At 38.9% G+C, this 16,934-nt stretch overlaps 2 protein-coding genes across 6 annotated transcripts in view; one reads left to right on the top strand and one right to left on the bottom strand.

Annotated features, from left to right (window-relative positions):
- The window catches only part of GRM3 (glutamate metabotropic receptor 3), a 231,188-nt gene that overhangs the window by 200,679 nt on the left and 13,575 nt on the right, over nt 1–16,934 (top strand). For 2 of the 3 annotated variants that reach the window (XM_077857150.1, XM_077857152.1), the window contains one exon: nt 8,608–9,159. The exons of the other annotated variant lie outside the window; for it this stretch is intronic. In XM_077857150.1, the coding sequence (XP_077713276.1) occupies nt 8,608–8,681 (74 nt within the window). In that variant the 3' untranslated portion in view covers nt 8,682–9,159. Of the gene's footprint in view, nt 1–8,607; nt 9,160–16,934 lie in introns of those variants that run through there. 3 annotated transcript variants of the gene reach the window in all.
- The window catches only part of ELAPOR2 (endosome-lysosome associated apoptosis and autophagy regulator family member 2), a 171,613-nt gene continuing 167,667 nt past the window's right edge, over nt 12,989–16,934 (bottom strand). For all 3 annotated transcript variants that reach the window (XM_077857148.1, XM_077857149.1, XM_077857147.1), the window contains one exon: nt 12,989–16,656. In XM_077857148.1, coding sequence (XP_077713274.1) covers nt 16,597–16,656 — 60 coding nt within the window. In that variant the 3' untranslated portion in view covers nt 12,989–16,596. The remainder of the gene's footprint in view (nt 16,657–16,934) is intronic.

Raw genomic sequence — 16,934 nt, 5'->3', positions numbered from 1 at the left:
GTGATCATTCAGATGTATGTATGTCATTATCATTAAGAACAGTCAAGAGGCTTCTGCTAACTAATGATGCTCAGATTTGGGTCCCGGAGGAGCTGCAGGCATATGGAGATTGATTTCTTCTGCTGAAACCTTATTCAGAAAGTCACTTATCTAGGTGGTAAAGTGCAAACAGCTTCATTAATAGAATTATTCTTTATGACAAAGCATTTTCACATTATAAGGAGCAATAGTATAAAAAGATCAAGTGGACAGTCTTTCAGAGTCACACCATAATTTTCCTCAGAACTACAGCAACAGAAAGCAAGCATATGAGGACCAGACCTTGCATTTATCAATGGCCATGCCTTTGAAGATGCCCCAGTTAAAAGGAGGCAAGCCATTGCTCGAGTCTAAATATCACTCTATAAAAGAAAAAAAGGCACATTAATGCTTAAGTTTCTTCTCGACAACACAAGTCCAGAAAATCAGCATAATATGCCTGCACTTTACAGTTGAGGGAGTCCCATAATGACACTATGTACTAGAGCGGCCAGGCGCATTAGCAAGTTATTTGGCAACACAGAGTGAATTGATGGTCTTCCTGCCACAGGCATAAGTATATTATAAACATAAATCCTGGCTGGCCAATCCACGAGGAGCCTAGAGTATTCAGCAAGCTAAGCCATCTGCTGCTTCCAAGCAGAATATATATACATAGTGCATCCACATCGGATAGATGTCAATCCATTTTCCCTTTGGAAAATCACAGGATGCCTGATGACCTCATTCCACCCTCTTTCACCCCTTCCTCCTTGAGGGTGGGAGAAGAGAGAGGCCCTCGTCCTCACAGGTACAGGTACCAGGGAGCTGATGTCCACACCTCCTTCCTTCTATGTAACATTTCCTTTTTATTTGCCCCACAACTGCCTTTCTGCAACCCTTAAATCATTTTCTCTTTACCTCTAATATTTCACTCGGTTTTCCCCAAGCAAATATAGCCTGTGTTCTTTAATAGTAGTGACCAAAGGGACTCGAGGTGGACTGGATGCTAAGGATCATTTATTCTAATAAGTATATTTCTAGATGGGAAAGCCAGAGCCTTCTCTGTTAGACACTTTGAGGAATTTGATAAGTGAAGTCACAGATAAAACTCTCAAAAGCGGCTATATAGCTCTCCTGGCCTCTCTGGGTTTTCTGCCTCAACTCAGTTACAAAATGCATCTCAGAGATTATTCTGACAGCGAGAATTTTAGCATCTGCAAATTCAGTGACTGCTTTTTAAAATTAGATGCCTTCTCTTCAGGGCCGTACATGACATCAACTTGTTCTGCCAGCATGAGTACAAACTTGTATTCCTCTCAAAAGTCCATTCCAGGGAGTTCAGTGGCATAAATCGTGTCCATCTGAGACCCCAGCAACCCTACACCTGGGCTGCACACAGAGAAGGGGTGGTATTCCAGAAGGGCTACCCATTAAGCTGCTCAGAAAATGAGGTTTAGTGAAGACAAAACAATATTGCTAATGGTGACTGGCTGAATGTTTGTGTCAACGATAAAATTTCTCCCATTTAAATAGTTGTTTAAAAGTAAGCATTGCTTTCTTTGTTTTTTAAAGCATTATTTTCTTAAAGTTTCTTTCTGTCCTATATCAATGAATAAAATGTGAACTCGGTACCTCAAAGACAAATCCTCAACCAGAGAGTTTAAGATTATATGAGAGATGCCAAAGGTCATATGATTTCCATATAACCCCAAATTTATTAATGCTTTTAGGAACATGGTACAATGCTCACAACCATGTAGATATGTTAACTAAAGGAAATATGTATATAATCAAATACTGCCCATGCACTGACTTCAGATGATCAATTTCTTAAGGCAAGGAAAGAGTCTAACATCAATTTATTCTATACTATTGCTCCTTCCAAGTTCCTTTTCCTTTTGTTTAAGTGAAATTCACTGGAGGACGTCCATTAATGGAGATATCTGTGTCCCTAGACACAGGAAAATGCCTACTCATATGGAAATTATTTTTTAATGTCTTCCCTACCTGGAGTAATGTCAGAAGCTTTGGGAGAGGCATCCCATGGTAGGTAATTGTGATCAATTTGAAGGAAAATTTACTCGTTCATTCAAGAAGCTTTTGGGTGGGGCTCAGTTCTAGGCACTGGGGAGGTAGTAATGAATAAAACAGCCAAACCAAGAATACATAATAAATCAGATGTTAATAAGTGATGTAGAGAAAATAATACGAGGTAAGGACAGATATGGCATCCTGGGGACACGGGGTTCCTGTTTTTTATACAGTGGCCAAGGAAAGCCTCTCTGATAAGATGCCATTTGACCAGAAGCATGAAGGACAAAGAACAAGGGAGCCCTGTCTGTATCTGGGAAAAAGACATTCCAGAAAAAGGGAAGAGCAAAGGTCCATAGCTGGAAGGAGAGCAGAAAGGTTGAGAAGGAAATGCTTAAGGATGAAAGTAAGAGGAGATGAGGACAGAGAGGGAACAGAATATGTAGGGCCTTGGAAATTCCTGTCAGGACTTTTACTTTTTTACTGAAAGAACTGGGGAAAATGCTCAAAGTGTGTGGAATGACCTGGCTTTAAAAGCATCGCCTTCACTTTGGCTGTGTGGGCAAGATAGAAGATAGGGAGCAGGCAAAGACATAATTTGGGAAGCTATAGCTTAGTCTAGATATCAGTAGTTTACATTGGGGTGGTAGCGATGGAAGCTGGTAAAGTGTTCAGATGATGTATGGAATTTGAAAGTCAAGTGGACAAGATTGGCCACACTAGAAAAGAGGACTAATGCCTGACATTATTTTATTAGAGTTTAATACCTGTGGCCTGACTGATCCCCAGACATAGTAGTACATACAGCTCTTAATAGCTGTTTGAGCCTCAGGGTGAATGAGCTTCTGACTCTTGCATGAAAACACATTTGGATAAAAAAGAGGACAAACCAGAGACGTTGGTCAAGTAAGAAGAAGCAAAAAGAATGCAAAATAGAATAGTACAAAAATTAAGTCCTTCTGTTTTCAAATTATTTATTGCATACCCACTTTCATACATCTTGAGGGTAGAGAGAATACAGAACATGACTGGAAAGAAAGCATGACAGGGGCACCTGGCTGGCTCAGTCGGTTAGAGCATGTGACCCTTGATCTTAGGGTCATGAGTTCGAGCCCCCTGTTGGGTGTGGAGCCTACCAAATAATTTTTTTTTTTAAAGAAAAGAAAGCATGATAGCGTATCATGGCAACAATGGGCTGGTGTGTTTAGTTGAAGAAGTGGAATTTCTGTTGATGAGGTACTTAAGTTATATTCTGGGTTATAAAAAAAAGTACATGCCATATTTTCTCTTTCCATGAATCTTGACTCGCAAGAAATCTCTGAATGAAGGAGGCTTTGCATTCATAAGCTCTAACTCTCCATCTGGAAATTAAATCTTGGGTCTGTAGATTTTTATCCCACATCATAATGAATACGATTTCCTCTTAAATCTACGGCTAACAATTTAAAACCATTTCCCTGAGAACCTAGCCTCATTTCATAATAACTGATCCTGTCTTCCACTGTGAAATCTGACACAGCAAGGCTACCAAATGGTGGCTAGTAATGTCATTATCTGCCTGGGCAACTTGTATTAGTCAGCAGATGAACATCTGGAGTGGGACCTAGGGGCCCCAGTGCAAATAAAATTAAGGTGATGAGTGAAAAAACAGGTTCAGTAACAAAGCAGGAGGACAAAGTACCAAACAGCTGGTAGAAACTGAATTCCACGACCATAGCATTAACATTTCTAAACTAGCAGACATGCCGGGAAAAATTATTTGGGGTTACCAGGGGCAAGGAAACATAACAGACGGGAACAAAGTGGAATATCTGTTCTGTTTAAATGTTTGTTTTATTTTTTTCCCGAAGTCTGCTATATTATACAGTTATAGTAACACACTGGTTCTCAGCAACCAAGTCTCAGCCACTAAATTGACTAGTGGACATGGCATCTGTTAAGAATCTATTAAATAAGTATGTTTAGCATTGATTGAGGGCCCTGGTACCTGAAAAAATGGGGTCATTTTCTCCAATGCCTGGCAAGCCTGTGCATTACGGGTGGAAGAGGAATGGATTGCAGAGCATGAGACAAAGCTGCCATGTGGCTGCATTGATTTCTAATGCCTCACTAGCCTGTGACGTAAAATCTGCCTTTTGGTGGGTGTGAATCGCCCTTCTGTGATCAATGGTGGAACTTATTAGGTCTTTTTCCACTATCTTCAGTCTTCACTTGGAATTGCACCACCTTACTAGCAGCTGCTGCTCACCCCCTCACCCCCACCCCACCTCCTGGCAAAGCCAAAAATAAGCCTGCATGCCTCTTATTTCTGACAGAAAGTATGATTATAGAAATCTGCTTAACAGCACTTAAGAAAATGGGCTAAACTTATACCATTAAAAACCTCATGAGAATTTCATTAGAATAATAGCTAAAGCTCATCACAAACACACACATGAAAATGATAGTACTTTGCTCTTCCACAGATTTTCCTACCTTGGGGAATAACAGATGGGCTAAGACGGAGGCATATGTAAAATATTTATGAAAGGCAAAGTAATTGAGATAGTAAACTCATAAAACAGTAATTTCCTCTACTATATTCAGCAGCACGTACAAAAATGAGGATATTTTTTACATAATAAAATAAAATGCACCAACAAGAGCTACAGATGAAACAGTAAAAGAGAAGCAGGAAAAATACAAGTAACGTTCCCCTTCAATACACTTAAAAGTAGTTAGAGTAGAAATAACTACAGCAAGAGTCTTGGTGGAAGAGGTTTTGCTGTTATTATTCCTGGTAAGAAAATCTTGAATTTGTATTATCTTCCTCTCAAAGAATTCAGATCTGCTGAGGTAGGGCATTCCCTTCCATGCCCTTATGAAGCAGGTATGTGAATCATAGTTATTCTGCAAATTACCATAATGGTATCTATGGGCGAGGGGCGGGGGTACACAGGAATATTATTTGAAACTATTAACTTAGGATTTTCCATGCAGCCAACTAGTCAACACACACACACACACACACACACACACACACACACACACATATATATATTTTTTTTTTTTTTTTAAGAAATTAGCATGCAGTGAGCAAGAAAATCTTCAGATCACACTTAGGAACAGCATTATATCAAGTTCCAAAAAAGTATGGGGAATATCACAGCGGGTTTCTGATAAAATCTTTAAAAGTGCCAGCAGATGGCTGAGTAATATTCCATTGTGTATATCTACACATATTTTTTATCCATTCATCTGTCAAAGAGACAAATACCCACCATTTGCTTTGACATGGATGGAACTAGAGGGTGTTATGCTGAGTGAAATAAGTCAGTTGGACAATCATCATATGTTTTCACCCATACATGGAATATAAGAAATAATGAAAGGGATTATACAGGAAAGGATGGGAACTGAGTGGGAAAATTAGAGAAGGAGACAAACCACGAGAGACTCCTAACTCTGGCAAACAAACAAAGGGTTGTGGAAGTGGAGGTGGGTGGGGAGATGAGGTAACGGGATGACAGGCGATGAGGAGGGCACTTGGTGGGATGAGCAGTGGGTTTTACACTATATGTTGGCAAATCGAATTTAAATTTAAAAAATGTAAAAAAAAAAAAAAGTGCCAGCAGAAAGTAGTAGACTGATCCAAGATAGACACAAAGGGGCATAAGCATACCAGTCCCTGGTTCTCCTAGACTTACCCCCATGACCTATCATTCCTCTTCCAGCTCTGAAAATGAAAAATCTGCACAGAAATAATAAAACTTGATCCTGGAAAAGATGAAGAGATTAGTAAGAATATCAAAGGCACCATGCCTGCCATGAGATGTTTACAGTCCAAGCCAGTTCTCTCTATAGGGGTACTTAATGCTCATTGTCACAATGTGGCCTGAGAAGCAAAAAGGCCTACCTGTCCCAAAACAAGGCTGCCCATATGTTTCATATTTCCTGGTCATTTCTTCAGGTTAAAAGATTATTTCCTTCTTGAAATTTCCATTTGTTCTCCTGTTCTGTGAAATGCAACCATTTGTAGAGTCATTCAGAAAATATTTATAGAGAATCTATTCCATGACCAGGAATTAGGATAGGGGCATGACAGAGCCCCTGCATATTTTCTAGTCAAGAGTATTATAAGGCATAAGACGCTAACAAAGAGATAATAAATAATAGGCAAGAAAAAAATCAGTTTTGAAATTAGGTAATGCAACAGAGACTAACTGGTTGGCTATTTAAGTGAGGTGGCCTGATGATAGCCTTTTTCAGGAGGTGGTATTTCAGATGTAGATGACACGAAGAAGCTAGACATGTGATCAAGAGAGAGAAGAACACTCCTGGCAGAGGCAATGACTAAGGCCCGCCATTGCTGTGATGTGCTGTGTTTGAGGACAAGTGTGAAAAAAGGTGGGGAAAAGAAACCACAGAATGAAATGAATGCAGATAGGCATGGTTTGAATCACCTGGGGATGTATGATCTGGAGGAAGGAGATTACAAAAGGAGGCCATTCCAGGAGCACATGGAGGTGACTGACATTTAAATGTACTGTCACTGCTGCATGGAGAATGTGTGGCAGGGAGCAAGCATGGAAATAGAGACATTAGCAGTACAACCATCCTGGTAGCCAATAGCCAGATAATGGTGGCTTGGTCCAAGGTGGTGGATGCAGAGATGAGTAGGTGGATGTGGATATTGAGTTGATTTGGCCACCTGATTGGATTGACAGGACAGTAGAGACAAAAAAGGAAACGATGCATAACTGTTAAGACTTCTGGCTTGGGTCACTGGCTTGATCGTGAAACCATTCATTGAAGAAAAGAAGTCTAGATGGGGACAGGTTAGGGGATCAAGAGTTACTCTTTGGCCACTGGATTTTAAGATGCCTATTAAACGTCCACCTGGGGATGTCAAGTTACTATTTGGAAACAGAATATACAGGAAGAGCACATACTGAAGAGCCTGGCATGCTCCTACATTTCCACTGAACTGTAGTTGAACTTCACCTCACCTTGTTCTTTCTCTTTCCCTACTTAGTTTTTATGAACCTACAGTTACATAAAGTATGAAAAAACTTGACAAAGAATAAGGTAACACCCTCACATTTGAAATTATTATCACTATCCTTTTCCATCCAGTATTTATCTGGCCCACGCTGTGTTCAAATGTCTTCACTGTAGAAATGTAGATTATGCCATGTTTTCTCCCAAAGCTGTACCTTTTAGTGGGATCATATTATAAAGAAAATTGAACCTGATCCTAAAAATGATCAAAGGAAAAATATCTCCAAGAGTTAGCATGTCACAGGACTCTGCTGTAACCTCAGACAATCACACAGACTTGTCTTCATGGCTTTTCTTACCTACCTATCCAAGTAATCAATGCAAAATTGAAAAGTTCTAGTTTCCCTACTGGTGAGCCTGCTGAAAGGTTTCAGGTTATATGGTGACTGAGCACATAATCTCAAAGTTAATAATGAGTTTCTCCTTCATGTTTAAAGAAAATCCTTATGAAAAATGCCATCTTACTGGGCAAGAATATTTCCACTATCAGGCATGAACACTTTAGCAGGAAATTAGCTTATATGATTATTAACCAAGAGATACGCACTTAAAGAATGGGACAGCTGACTGGTCAGTTTGACCTGGGCTGTGGTCAGTAGCCAAGAGGATCAGTTCCTTTTGGGCAAAGCATATAATCATGGGCAGGCCAAGGGATGCAACAAAAACAGCTCAAAAGGAAATAAATGTAAGGCCATCTCTGATTCTCTGGGCTACAGAGTTGCACACCCCATGGAGAATGGGGGCTCCTTCTTTTTTTTGTCCTTCTTTAGTAAAAAGCCAAAGCTGTATGTAGATCTCTCATGAAAACAAGTCCTTTAAAGTAATAAGGGATATGAATTGCATCTAGGAAAACTAAATGCCATAAAAAGGATGAAAATACATACCCATCTAACACCCTGACAATAGTTGCCACTATTGTCATTAACAAGAGCACTTCCCTTTGGAATGTCTTCCCAAGAACTGTTAAGAAACTGAGTTCTCAGCACCCCAGTCTTTCCTAGAATATTCACAGAGGTTATCCACTTGAACAATGAAAATGCACCAAACCATTCTGTGAGGCAGTGGAGTTCACAGATGACTCGTGAGACTACGTAAGAAGCATCCCTGCCCAGAGAGAATGAAAGTAATTGAGGTACTAAAAACCATAATTAATTTAACAATCTTTAAGAAAATTGCAGTGAGCTTTCAATTTTGCACATTCTATTTTAACCAGTTTATAGCTCACTAAAGCTAATTTTAAATCCACAAGTGACTCCTTTCAACAACGATTACGCTTATAAACTCTCTCTCCAAGAGGTATGTCATTAGTGGAGGTACACACCAGGATACAAACTAATTTTGAGCAGAACATATTTAGAAAGTTGACCTACTACAGCATTCAGTCACTTAGCTTTTTCCAAAACTAAATGAAAACGGATTTTGAATTTAATTTTAACTAGCATCTAGGATTATCCTCTCCATTACCTATGGCTCACTTGACTAACACTGAATTTTCTGACCTGCTTTGTTTTCCAGCTTCTGCAAGCACCTATGTCCCCACGGTGTGCAATGGGCGGGAAGTTCTCGACTCCACCACCTCATCTCTGTGATTGTGAATTACAGTTCAGTTCTCGTGTTTTTAGACTGTTAGACAGAAGTGCTCGCGTGCAGCTCCAGAATATGGAAACAGAGCAAAAGAACCCTAGGACCTTTTTTAGAAACAGTACGATAAATTATTTTTGAGGACTGTACAGTATATAGTGATGTGCTAGAACTTTTTAGGCTGATTTTAGTGCCCCATTATTAACGATTCCCCGGAACATGGAAATAACCACTGTTTACAGAGCTGAGCATTGGTGACAGGGTCTGACAGGGTCAGTCTAAAATAAAATTTGGTGGCAATATTAGGTAACTTTTTTTCCTATGAAGTCTTTTGTAGGTCCTTGTTGTAACTAATTTAGGATGAGTTTCTATGTTGTATATTAAAGTTACATTATGTGTAACAGATTGTTTTTTCTCAGCACAAAATAAAAAGCATCTGTATTAATGTAAAAATATTGAGAATAAAACCTTCAAGGTTTTCCAGCATGGTGGATAATGGCTTATTCTTTTTTAATCACTCCAAGAAGTCTGAATATGTTGACTTAAGATTATTTCTACTTTTAACGTTGGAAGTAACTGTCTAACTGTGCTTCTCTGTACACCTACATACACTCTGAACACAAGTTGATACCCTGCTAGAGAGTTCTGGACTTCGCAGATCACAAAGAACAGAAGTTGACTGATGATGCTATTATCAGGCTGTGTCAGTGGCCACATGACAATACACACATGGATGTCTTTAAGGCGCATCTGTACAACAGCACAGAATTTGGCCAAATAAGCCTCTGATGCAGTAAGGAGAGGGTTCTACACTCTGATCAGACACTGTGGCCTGCTGGGAAAGGCTGGATAGCTCTCATTTCAAAAGCATAAAGACAGGAAACTCTTCTAATATAACTATTCTAAACTAACCAGTAAGTTCCTAGGAAGGAGGCAGGGAAATCATGCTGTCAATCCATTAGAAAATAACTCTCACCACTGATAGCTAAATGGAGCAATAAAATGCAGGATGTGGTATGTTCTGGTGCATTTCCAAAGTCCCAGTAACAATACTCAGATATGCAGACTTGTCACTAAACTTGAATATTTTACTAAGCTAAATACAGGAGTGAGCAGGGAAAGCATGGATAAAGTAAAACTAGCTTATTCATAATCACACTTTCCTATCTTCCACTGTAGACCCTTCCAGTCACAAATCATTTCTCAATGTAGGAAAATTTACTAAGAACACATCTTCCTGCCAGGTCCTGTGCTAGGTACCATGTATAGAGAACATATTTATTTCCTGTGGCTGATTTGCCAACTTACCATAAATGGGATCACTTAAAGCAATAGGAAGTTATTCTCTTACAGTTCTGGAGACCAGAAGTCCAAAACCAAAGTGTTGGCAGTATGGTATTCCACCACAAGTTCTAGAGGAGAATCCATCCCATGCCTCTTGTAACTTCTGGCCCCATCACTCCAGTCTGTGGTTCCATCTTCATGTCAACCTCTGTGTGTCTGTCCTTCCTTCTTATAATAATACTTGTCATTGGACTTAAGCCCACCTGGATATTCCAGGATAATCTTATCTCAAAAGCCATAAATTAATCACATCTGCAAAGGCTCTTTTTCCAAGAAAAGGACATTCCCAGGCTCCAGGGGTTGGAATGTAGACATATCCTTTGGGGGGCCACTCTTCAGGCCATGAGAGAGAGATGGTGCAACATAGTGCTTGCCTTTAAGGAGCATAAAGGCATAATGTGAATCATGGAAGAAGTGACTGAGGAAAACAGTTAAGTGGAAGGAGGAGGAGACGAGGATGGAAGGGCCTGGTTCATCAGAACGTATTGATGCTATTTTTAAAATGTCTAGAAACTGTGAGCAGGTACACACAGCCAACAGGAATAGGCTTGAAGGACATCAAGTGAGGAGTCAGATGTTTGAAATGCTCTGCTTCCTTCTGAACGCATTTGAATCAGCAACATAACCTAATCCAACCAGAAGTCACCAGATGCTCAAAACAACATTGCAAACCAGCCCCTGAACTCATACTCAAAGAAGAACCTGGATATGGGGGAGTGGGTGGGGAGAAATGCATCCTGCTGTGGTGGACACTGGCAGGAGTGCTAGGTAAGTGCTCCCCAAACGGGCTTCTGCTCAAGATAAAGGCTGAGGCTAGGCTGATGGGAGGGAGAATAAATGCAATTCATTGATGGGACGTGACAGTTGGAGGAAGGCTGTATCAGATGGGTGGTTCAGAGACAACAGCTGATGCGTAAAACAATCAAACATATCGTGAATCTTTTTAAACAAGGCAATGAGGCTGTGGGTGAATCTTGAGAACACTATATTTGAGAGCTGGGTTTTGATCTATGGGCCACTGTATTTTTCGCACTCTGCCCACACACTGGAAACTCAATAACTGACAATTCTTGTCATTTTCTCCTTCCTTGTCATAAGCTTTGGTTCCTATTTGAAATTGCATCACCTAACATGTGATTCCTGGAAATGATTTTTTTGAAAAACAGAGTAATGTATGGAAAACAACAATTATAAAATCATTTTTACATAAGCCACTTTGAACAAATAGATTTTGATTTTTTTTAAATTCTGGTAAGAACATTTCATTCTTCCAAAATATAAAACTGGTTGAGTGGATCCATCTTTGCAAAAACTTCCTGAATTTTAGGAACTTAGGCAGAATGATCTATCCTACTTTTTAACATATCAGAGACTAACGCTGTGGGGGATGATTGTTAGTATTCTGAGTGTTTACGGTTTCTGAAATGCTCTGGATCCTCTCTCATTTAAATATTAATATTCTCTTACCTACTCAGATTCATCATGGTAATATAAAAAAAGTCCCATTTTCAAGCTGTGGGGCAACCTGGTTTGCAGACCACACAGAGTACAGATTCAGAGAAGCTGAGAAAGGAGGTAATTCAGACTGGACCTGTACATCCTCACCTCCACCTTCCCTGGGCTAGCCCCTGCTTTCCTCACTTATCCACTATAATAGCTTTGGGCCCCAAAGCTCTTCAGCAAAAGACTGTAAGTGTGAATGAAGACGCCAAGAAAAGTGAGGTGCCAGGAAGACGGAACACCAGTGTGGGTTATAACCACCATAGCTCTAATAACAAAGGCCCAAACCCACAAATAAGGCAATTCTCACTCCTGCTCTGTGACAAAAAGTTTAGGTTTATGCAATTCCCATTGGCTTTAACTCTTTTATTTAGACCAATCAATGGTCATCTGAAAGCAGCCATCTAAGATAAAGGAAATATTGCCCTGCTCTAAACCAAATCTATCAATACCCACAAGCTATTTTAGACAGAGCTCTTCTTCTAAGACTCATTAATAAGATGAAATTTTCAGCAAATTAAAAGCCTTACTATGATATTTTATTCAAGCAAATTAGAGGTCTGGGATGCCTGGGTGACTCAGCGGTTGAGCATCTGCCTTCAGCTCAGGTCATGATCCCGAAGTGTGGGGATCGAGTCCCATATCAGGCTCCCTGAATGGAGCCTGCTTCTCCCTCTGCCTATGTCTCTGCCTCTGTGTGTGTCTGTCTCTCATGAATAAATAAAATCTTAAAAAAAAAAGGAATTAGAGGTCCATTTCTCAAGCCACCAAACATTAAAGGAATCCTGTCTTTTGTAGCTCAGTGGGTCTTAAGATAGGATTTGGTAAGTATGCGTGGATGGAGGTGTGTGCTGCCTGGATGCATGTGAAATGTTCAGGTGACCCTCTCCAGGGCTGGGACTCAGGAATCTATGCTGAAACTATTCTTATACATCAATAGCCCCCACTTGGGGCTACTATGGTATTTAAATGCATCTGTATATAAGATAGAATATTATTTCCAAATCCAGTTACCTTAGCAAAAAGTGTTACATAAATCCCAAAGAGAAAAGACATTTAAACCAATGTTGCTGGTTGAAATTGAATCTATTCACATCCTTTAGTTTTGTCATTTGCTAATCGATATACAGAATTGATTCTCAAAACTACAAGAGGAATGCAGAAGAGTATCTGGCTTTGTCTTTGTGTAGGTGATTAAATCATCAAAGGAGCGTGATGGCTTATTTTCTTCCTGAATATCTCTAGAGGCCTGAGAAACTTTTGAGGTGGTAAGCAGATCTGTAGGCAGAGTTCTGCTTGTGGGTGGCAGCGATTAAAACCAGTGGTGAGCAAACCATAGCTCACAGGCCAAATCTGAGTCCAGCACCTGTTTTTGTAAAGCCTGTTAGCAAAGAATGTTTCTACATTTTTAAAGAGTTGAGAGAAGAATTAAGAATATGTCATGACAAGTAAAATTTAAATGACACTCAAATTTCCGTGTATACAAAGTTTTATTGGATGCAGCCATGTCCATTTGTTTACATATTATCTGTGGCTGCTTTCATGCTACAGATTTGCACAGAGACCACCTGTCCTGCAAGGCTGAAATATTTACTATCTGATCCTTTACAGCAAAAGTTTGCTGGTCTCTGACCTAGACAACTGCAATAGTAATATCAACTGTACTGCTAATATCAGTATCCACTGTAATAGTGTTACCAATTTTCAATTATTCATCCTCCTCTTCAAGTTTTACTTCTTCATTTATGAGTCTAAAATGAACTCATCTTGAAAATGTTTAACTAAAAGAAATAAAATCCAGCAAGAGTTCATCTCTGGCCAGTTAATGTGAAGGTGAAATCCATTTTAGCATCCAATAAATGCATCAGGTGTTGGATGTGTTCAGTTTTAAGTTCACTCCCCTTGGGACCTTTTCTTTAGGGCAACCTCTATTTAGGACTTGGTCCTGTAAATTTGAGATAACATCTATGGTTATGATAAAAGAGGTGTGAGGATATTTTAATTTCTCTGAAGAGGAAGACCTACTCTACACAACTTCTGTGTAAAAAAGATAAATGTGAGGAATACACTGACTGAAAACTTGCCAGTGAAATCATCTTCCCATCTCAACTTCCAGGAAATTTACTTCCATGAGCAAAAGAGAAATGATCTGCACATCAGCCTTCCATTAAGAATGACCATGAGCCACAGGAAGTAGTTCTATTGACAGATGTCAAATGACAGTTGACCCAGTTGGTCTTGAAGAATCACAGTGAATCATGACCCACCACCTGGGAACCTGGAGACTCCTGTTCGTAAATGACTGGACCCAAGCACTTCTTCCACATAATCATCTTTTCTCCTTGGGAAGAAAATAATCACAAAAGTCTACACAAAAATACTATGAAACAATTTTAATCCTGGAAAGGACTTGATTTACTAGTAACCAAAAAGGGGAAAAGTCAACAAGAATAAAATTCAGTCTTTTAAATCAAGTGGACACATATCAAATTCCTCAACATTGTTAAATGGCATGATGTAATTTATCCATCGAAGACATGGTCTCATCCAGTGGAAAACCAATTTAAATGCGTTTTGACAGAGCACTGAGAGACATTATAGGTGACAGTGGACTTAATGAAGTATTTAAGGCTTTAAGACCTGTGCCTTTTAGAAAAATAATCTAGAACTTCTTCTACCATTTATGAGGGGCGAGAAACAACAAATATCTATTAAAAGTCGCAGAAACATGATTAATTTGTTTATGCCTTTTAACATTCCACTGAGCTCTACAAAGGCAAGACATAAAATAACAGTGAATTTTATAGTCAAGATTGGTCTGCATATTTTCATGATACTCTTTCTGTCATACTTCTTCAGTGCTTGGAATAAAATGACAAATAACTGGGATCCAAAGGGGAAAAGGCAGCTCCTTTCCAAAGATGGGACTAAGCTGACAAAAATCTATTTTATATCTAAAATTAGAAATAAAATAAATTCTTCAATACCAACTGCATTTTCAGAGAGTTCATTAAAATTTAAGGCATTTTTGACATGTCAGAGATTTAGTCCAGTGACAGGAGAAGAAAGAAGCTACCTGGGAGCAAATCCCAATTATCTCTATGGCTTGGTACATACATGTGAAGCATAGCCAAAGATGAAGACACGTGGCAGGTGACTATGTGGAGCCTCCTGACTCTGGCCAGCCTGTACACCTTGGCCAGGGTTTCTCTGAAAAGGTGCATCTCAAATGTATTGTCATTCTGCTTAAATTTTGATCAAGGTGGGGAAAGGCTCATCAGCACAGTTGCCAGGATAAATGTAAGCAATGCCAAAATAACTTCTTGTAAGAATTTCTTATTAACAAACAAGATTTAGGAAACTAAATGTGAAAAGGGTTTACGCTGACAGCCCCCCCCCCCCACATTTCACAGCTAACAATAAAATAATGGCAATCTCATCTACACTCATGAATCCCACAGCAAAGATGTACACAAAACAGACATTCATTTAACAATAACAGGATGGTTCAGTGTTTTACCCACCAGATGAATAACTGCAATTATTTATTTTTTTCCCATTTTCCACAAAAATAAAGACATTACCTGCCGAATCAAAAGTTGCAAGTCATACTTAATAGAAAGAGTTGGGGCAAAACTTTCAATAAACCTTGCTCCTATGGCCTGCCTCTTAGGCAATCACCAGTCTTTTTTTAAAAATCTAGATTAAGATCTACATAGATTACTGTTTATTAAAAACAAACCAGAGCACCTTAGATCATCAATGGTCAGTAAACTCCCCTCATTCCCAGTTCTGGAACAATAAAGGTTTACACAAAATTAGTCAGATCAGACTTCATTCAATCTTCTTTCAACAAATAATATTCAAGTCGTGCTAATACTAGTAACCCATCCATCAGAGGAAATATCACAACTACCTAGATCACTTTTGAATAAGAACAACACTTACTTCCTAACTACGTACGATACAACCACATTCTTATTATGAATACATAATTGTATGCAATTTCCCAAAATTGAATTCCTGCTTTACTCAAAAAGAAAACTTGTATGGAAGTCATAAGCCTCAATGTCTTAGCAGAAAAATAACCATATAACTTTGATGCTTGATATAGGGCCAATGTCCCACTGCCATTTTCTGCGAACCATGAAATTATCCCAATACCTTTGCACAGTTATGTGTACTTACAAGCCATCCCACTTTCTTCTTCATGATTTTGCATGTGATTTGATAAACAAGCTTTCTCACTCATTCATAATTAGACTGCAAGCATTACAAAATTGGTCTTGAGCCATTTGATATCTATAATACCGTAGTCAGCTTGTTTAATGGAAAGTCAGGTTTCTCTGCCTTTTTTGAAAAGTGTATCCCTTTAACTCTTTCAGTCAAGCCCTTCTTACTAGTTTCAACAAGGATGCAATTTCAAAGGCGAATGGAAGTTTAGAAAACCCAAGCGCATGTTTACATATTTATTCTTCCTAAAAAGTTACTGTTTACTAAGGCTGCTGAAATCAAGAAAGACCCTATGGAAAAATGAAAAATTTATTGTCTTTTTTTGTTCACCATTTTTTAATAGAAAAGATGTTTTAAGGTGTGTCAGGAAAATAAATAATGGGGAAATAAATGATACCTTAAAAACTTTCAAATCTTCCCCAAACTATAAAGAAAAGACATAAATAGAATCACAATGCATATGTTCACATCTGCCCTCAGCACACTTTTTATGTGGAAGTTATAAAGAATAAAAGTTACCCATTAAATTATATGGCATGCATCAGCAGTGCACTGGTGGGCTTAACCTTGGTTTTCAGTTATGTCTATTTACAGATAAATCTCTTCCTGAGTTGAGCTTCATCTTCAGTTGAGACCCAAACCATTTGCTTTCCTATTTTTGGCAAGATACTTGACCATGTGATAAGGCAATCAAACGTTTCAATCTCCTTCCCTTTTCAGCGGCATGGTCCTCCTCTGTGAAAACACCAACGTGCCAGATACGAGGACAGGATTTAAACTCTGGTCCTGTAAAACTAGAGATCAGGTTTCTTCATTCATTAATCTGAAGGCTACAGCACTGTCTTTTCATATATTTGGGGATCTTGAGGATTTCAGTTGAACAGATTCAAAATGGTCTTCTTTTTCCTATGAAGAAAAAAATATGAAAAGAAAATTAACTCATTCAAATTCCACTAAGATTTTAGGATCTTGTGGGTACAGAAGGAAAGTTCTAGAAATCATTTTAATCTACATACCTGCCAGTTGTGATTAGGATTTTACATTTAAAGGAGAGTGGCAGATGTAAAACAGATAGCACGTCTACCCTGAAGGATGCCTTTGATGTCCAGGAGATAAGACAGATAATCCAAAATAGAAGCAAATGCATGATTGCCATAGATATCAAAAGATATAGCTGTGATTTT

The sequence above is a fragment of the Canis aureus genome, chromosome 18, assembly GCF_053574225.1.
Source record: "Canis aureus isolate CA01 chromosome 18, VMU_Caureus_v.1.0, whole genome shotgun sequence".
NCBI classification, from domain to species: Eukaryota; Metazoa; Chordata; class Mammalia; order Carnivora; family Canidae; genus Canis; species Canis aureus.
This window is presented reverse-complemented; position numbering and strand designations above follow the sequence as displayed.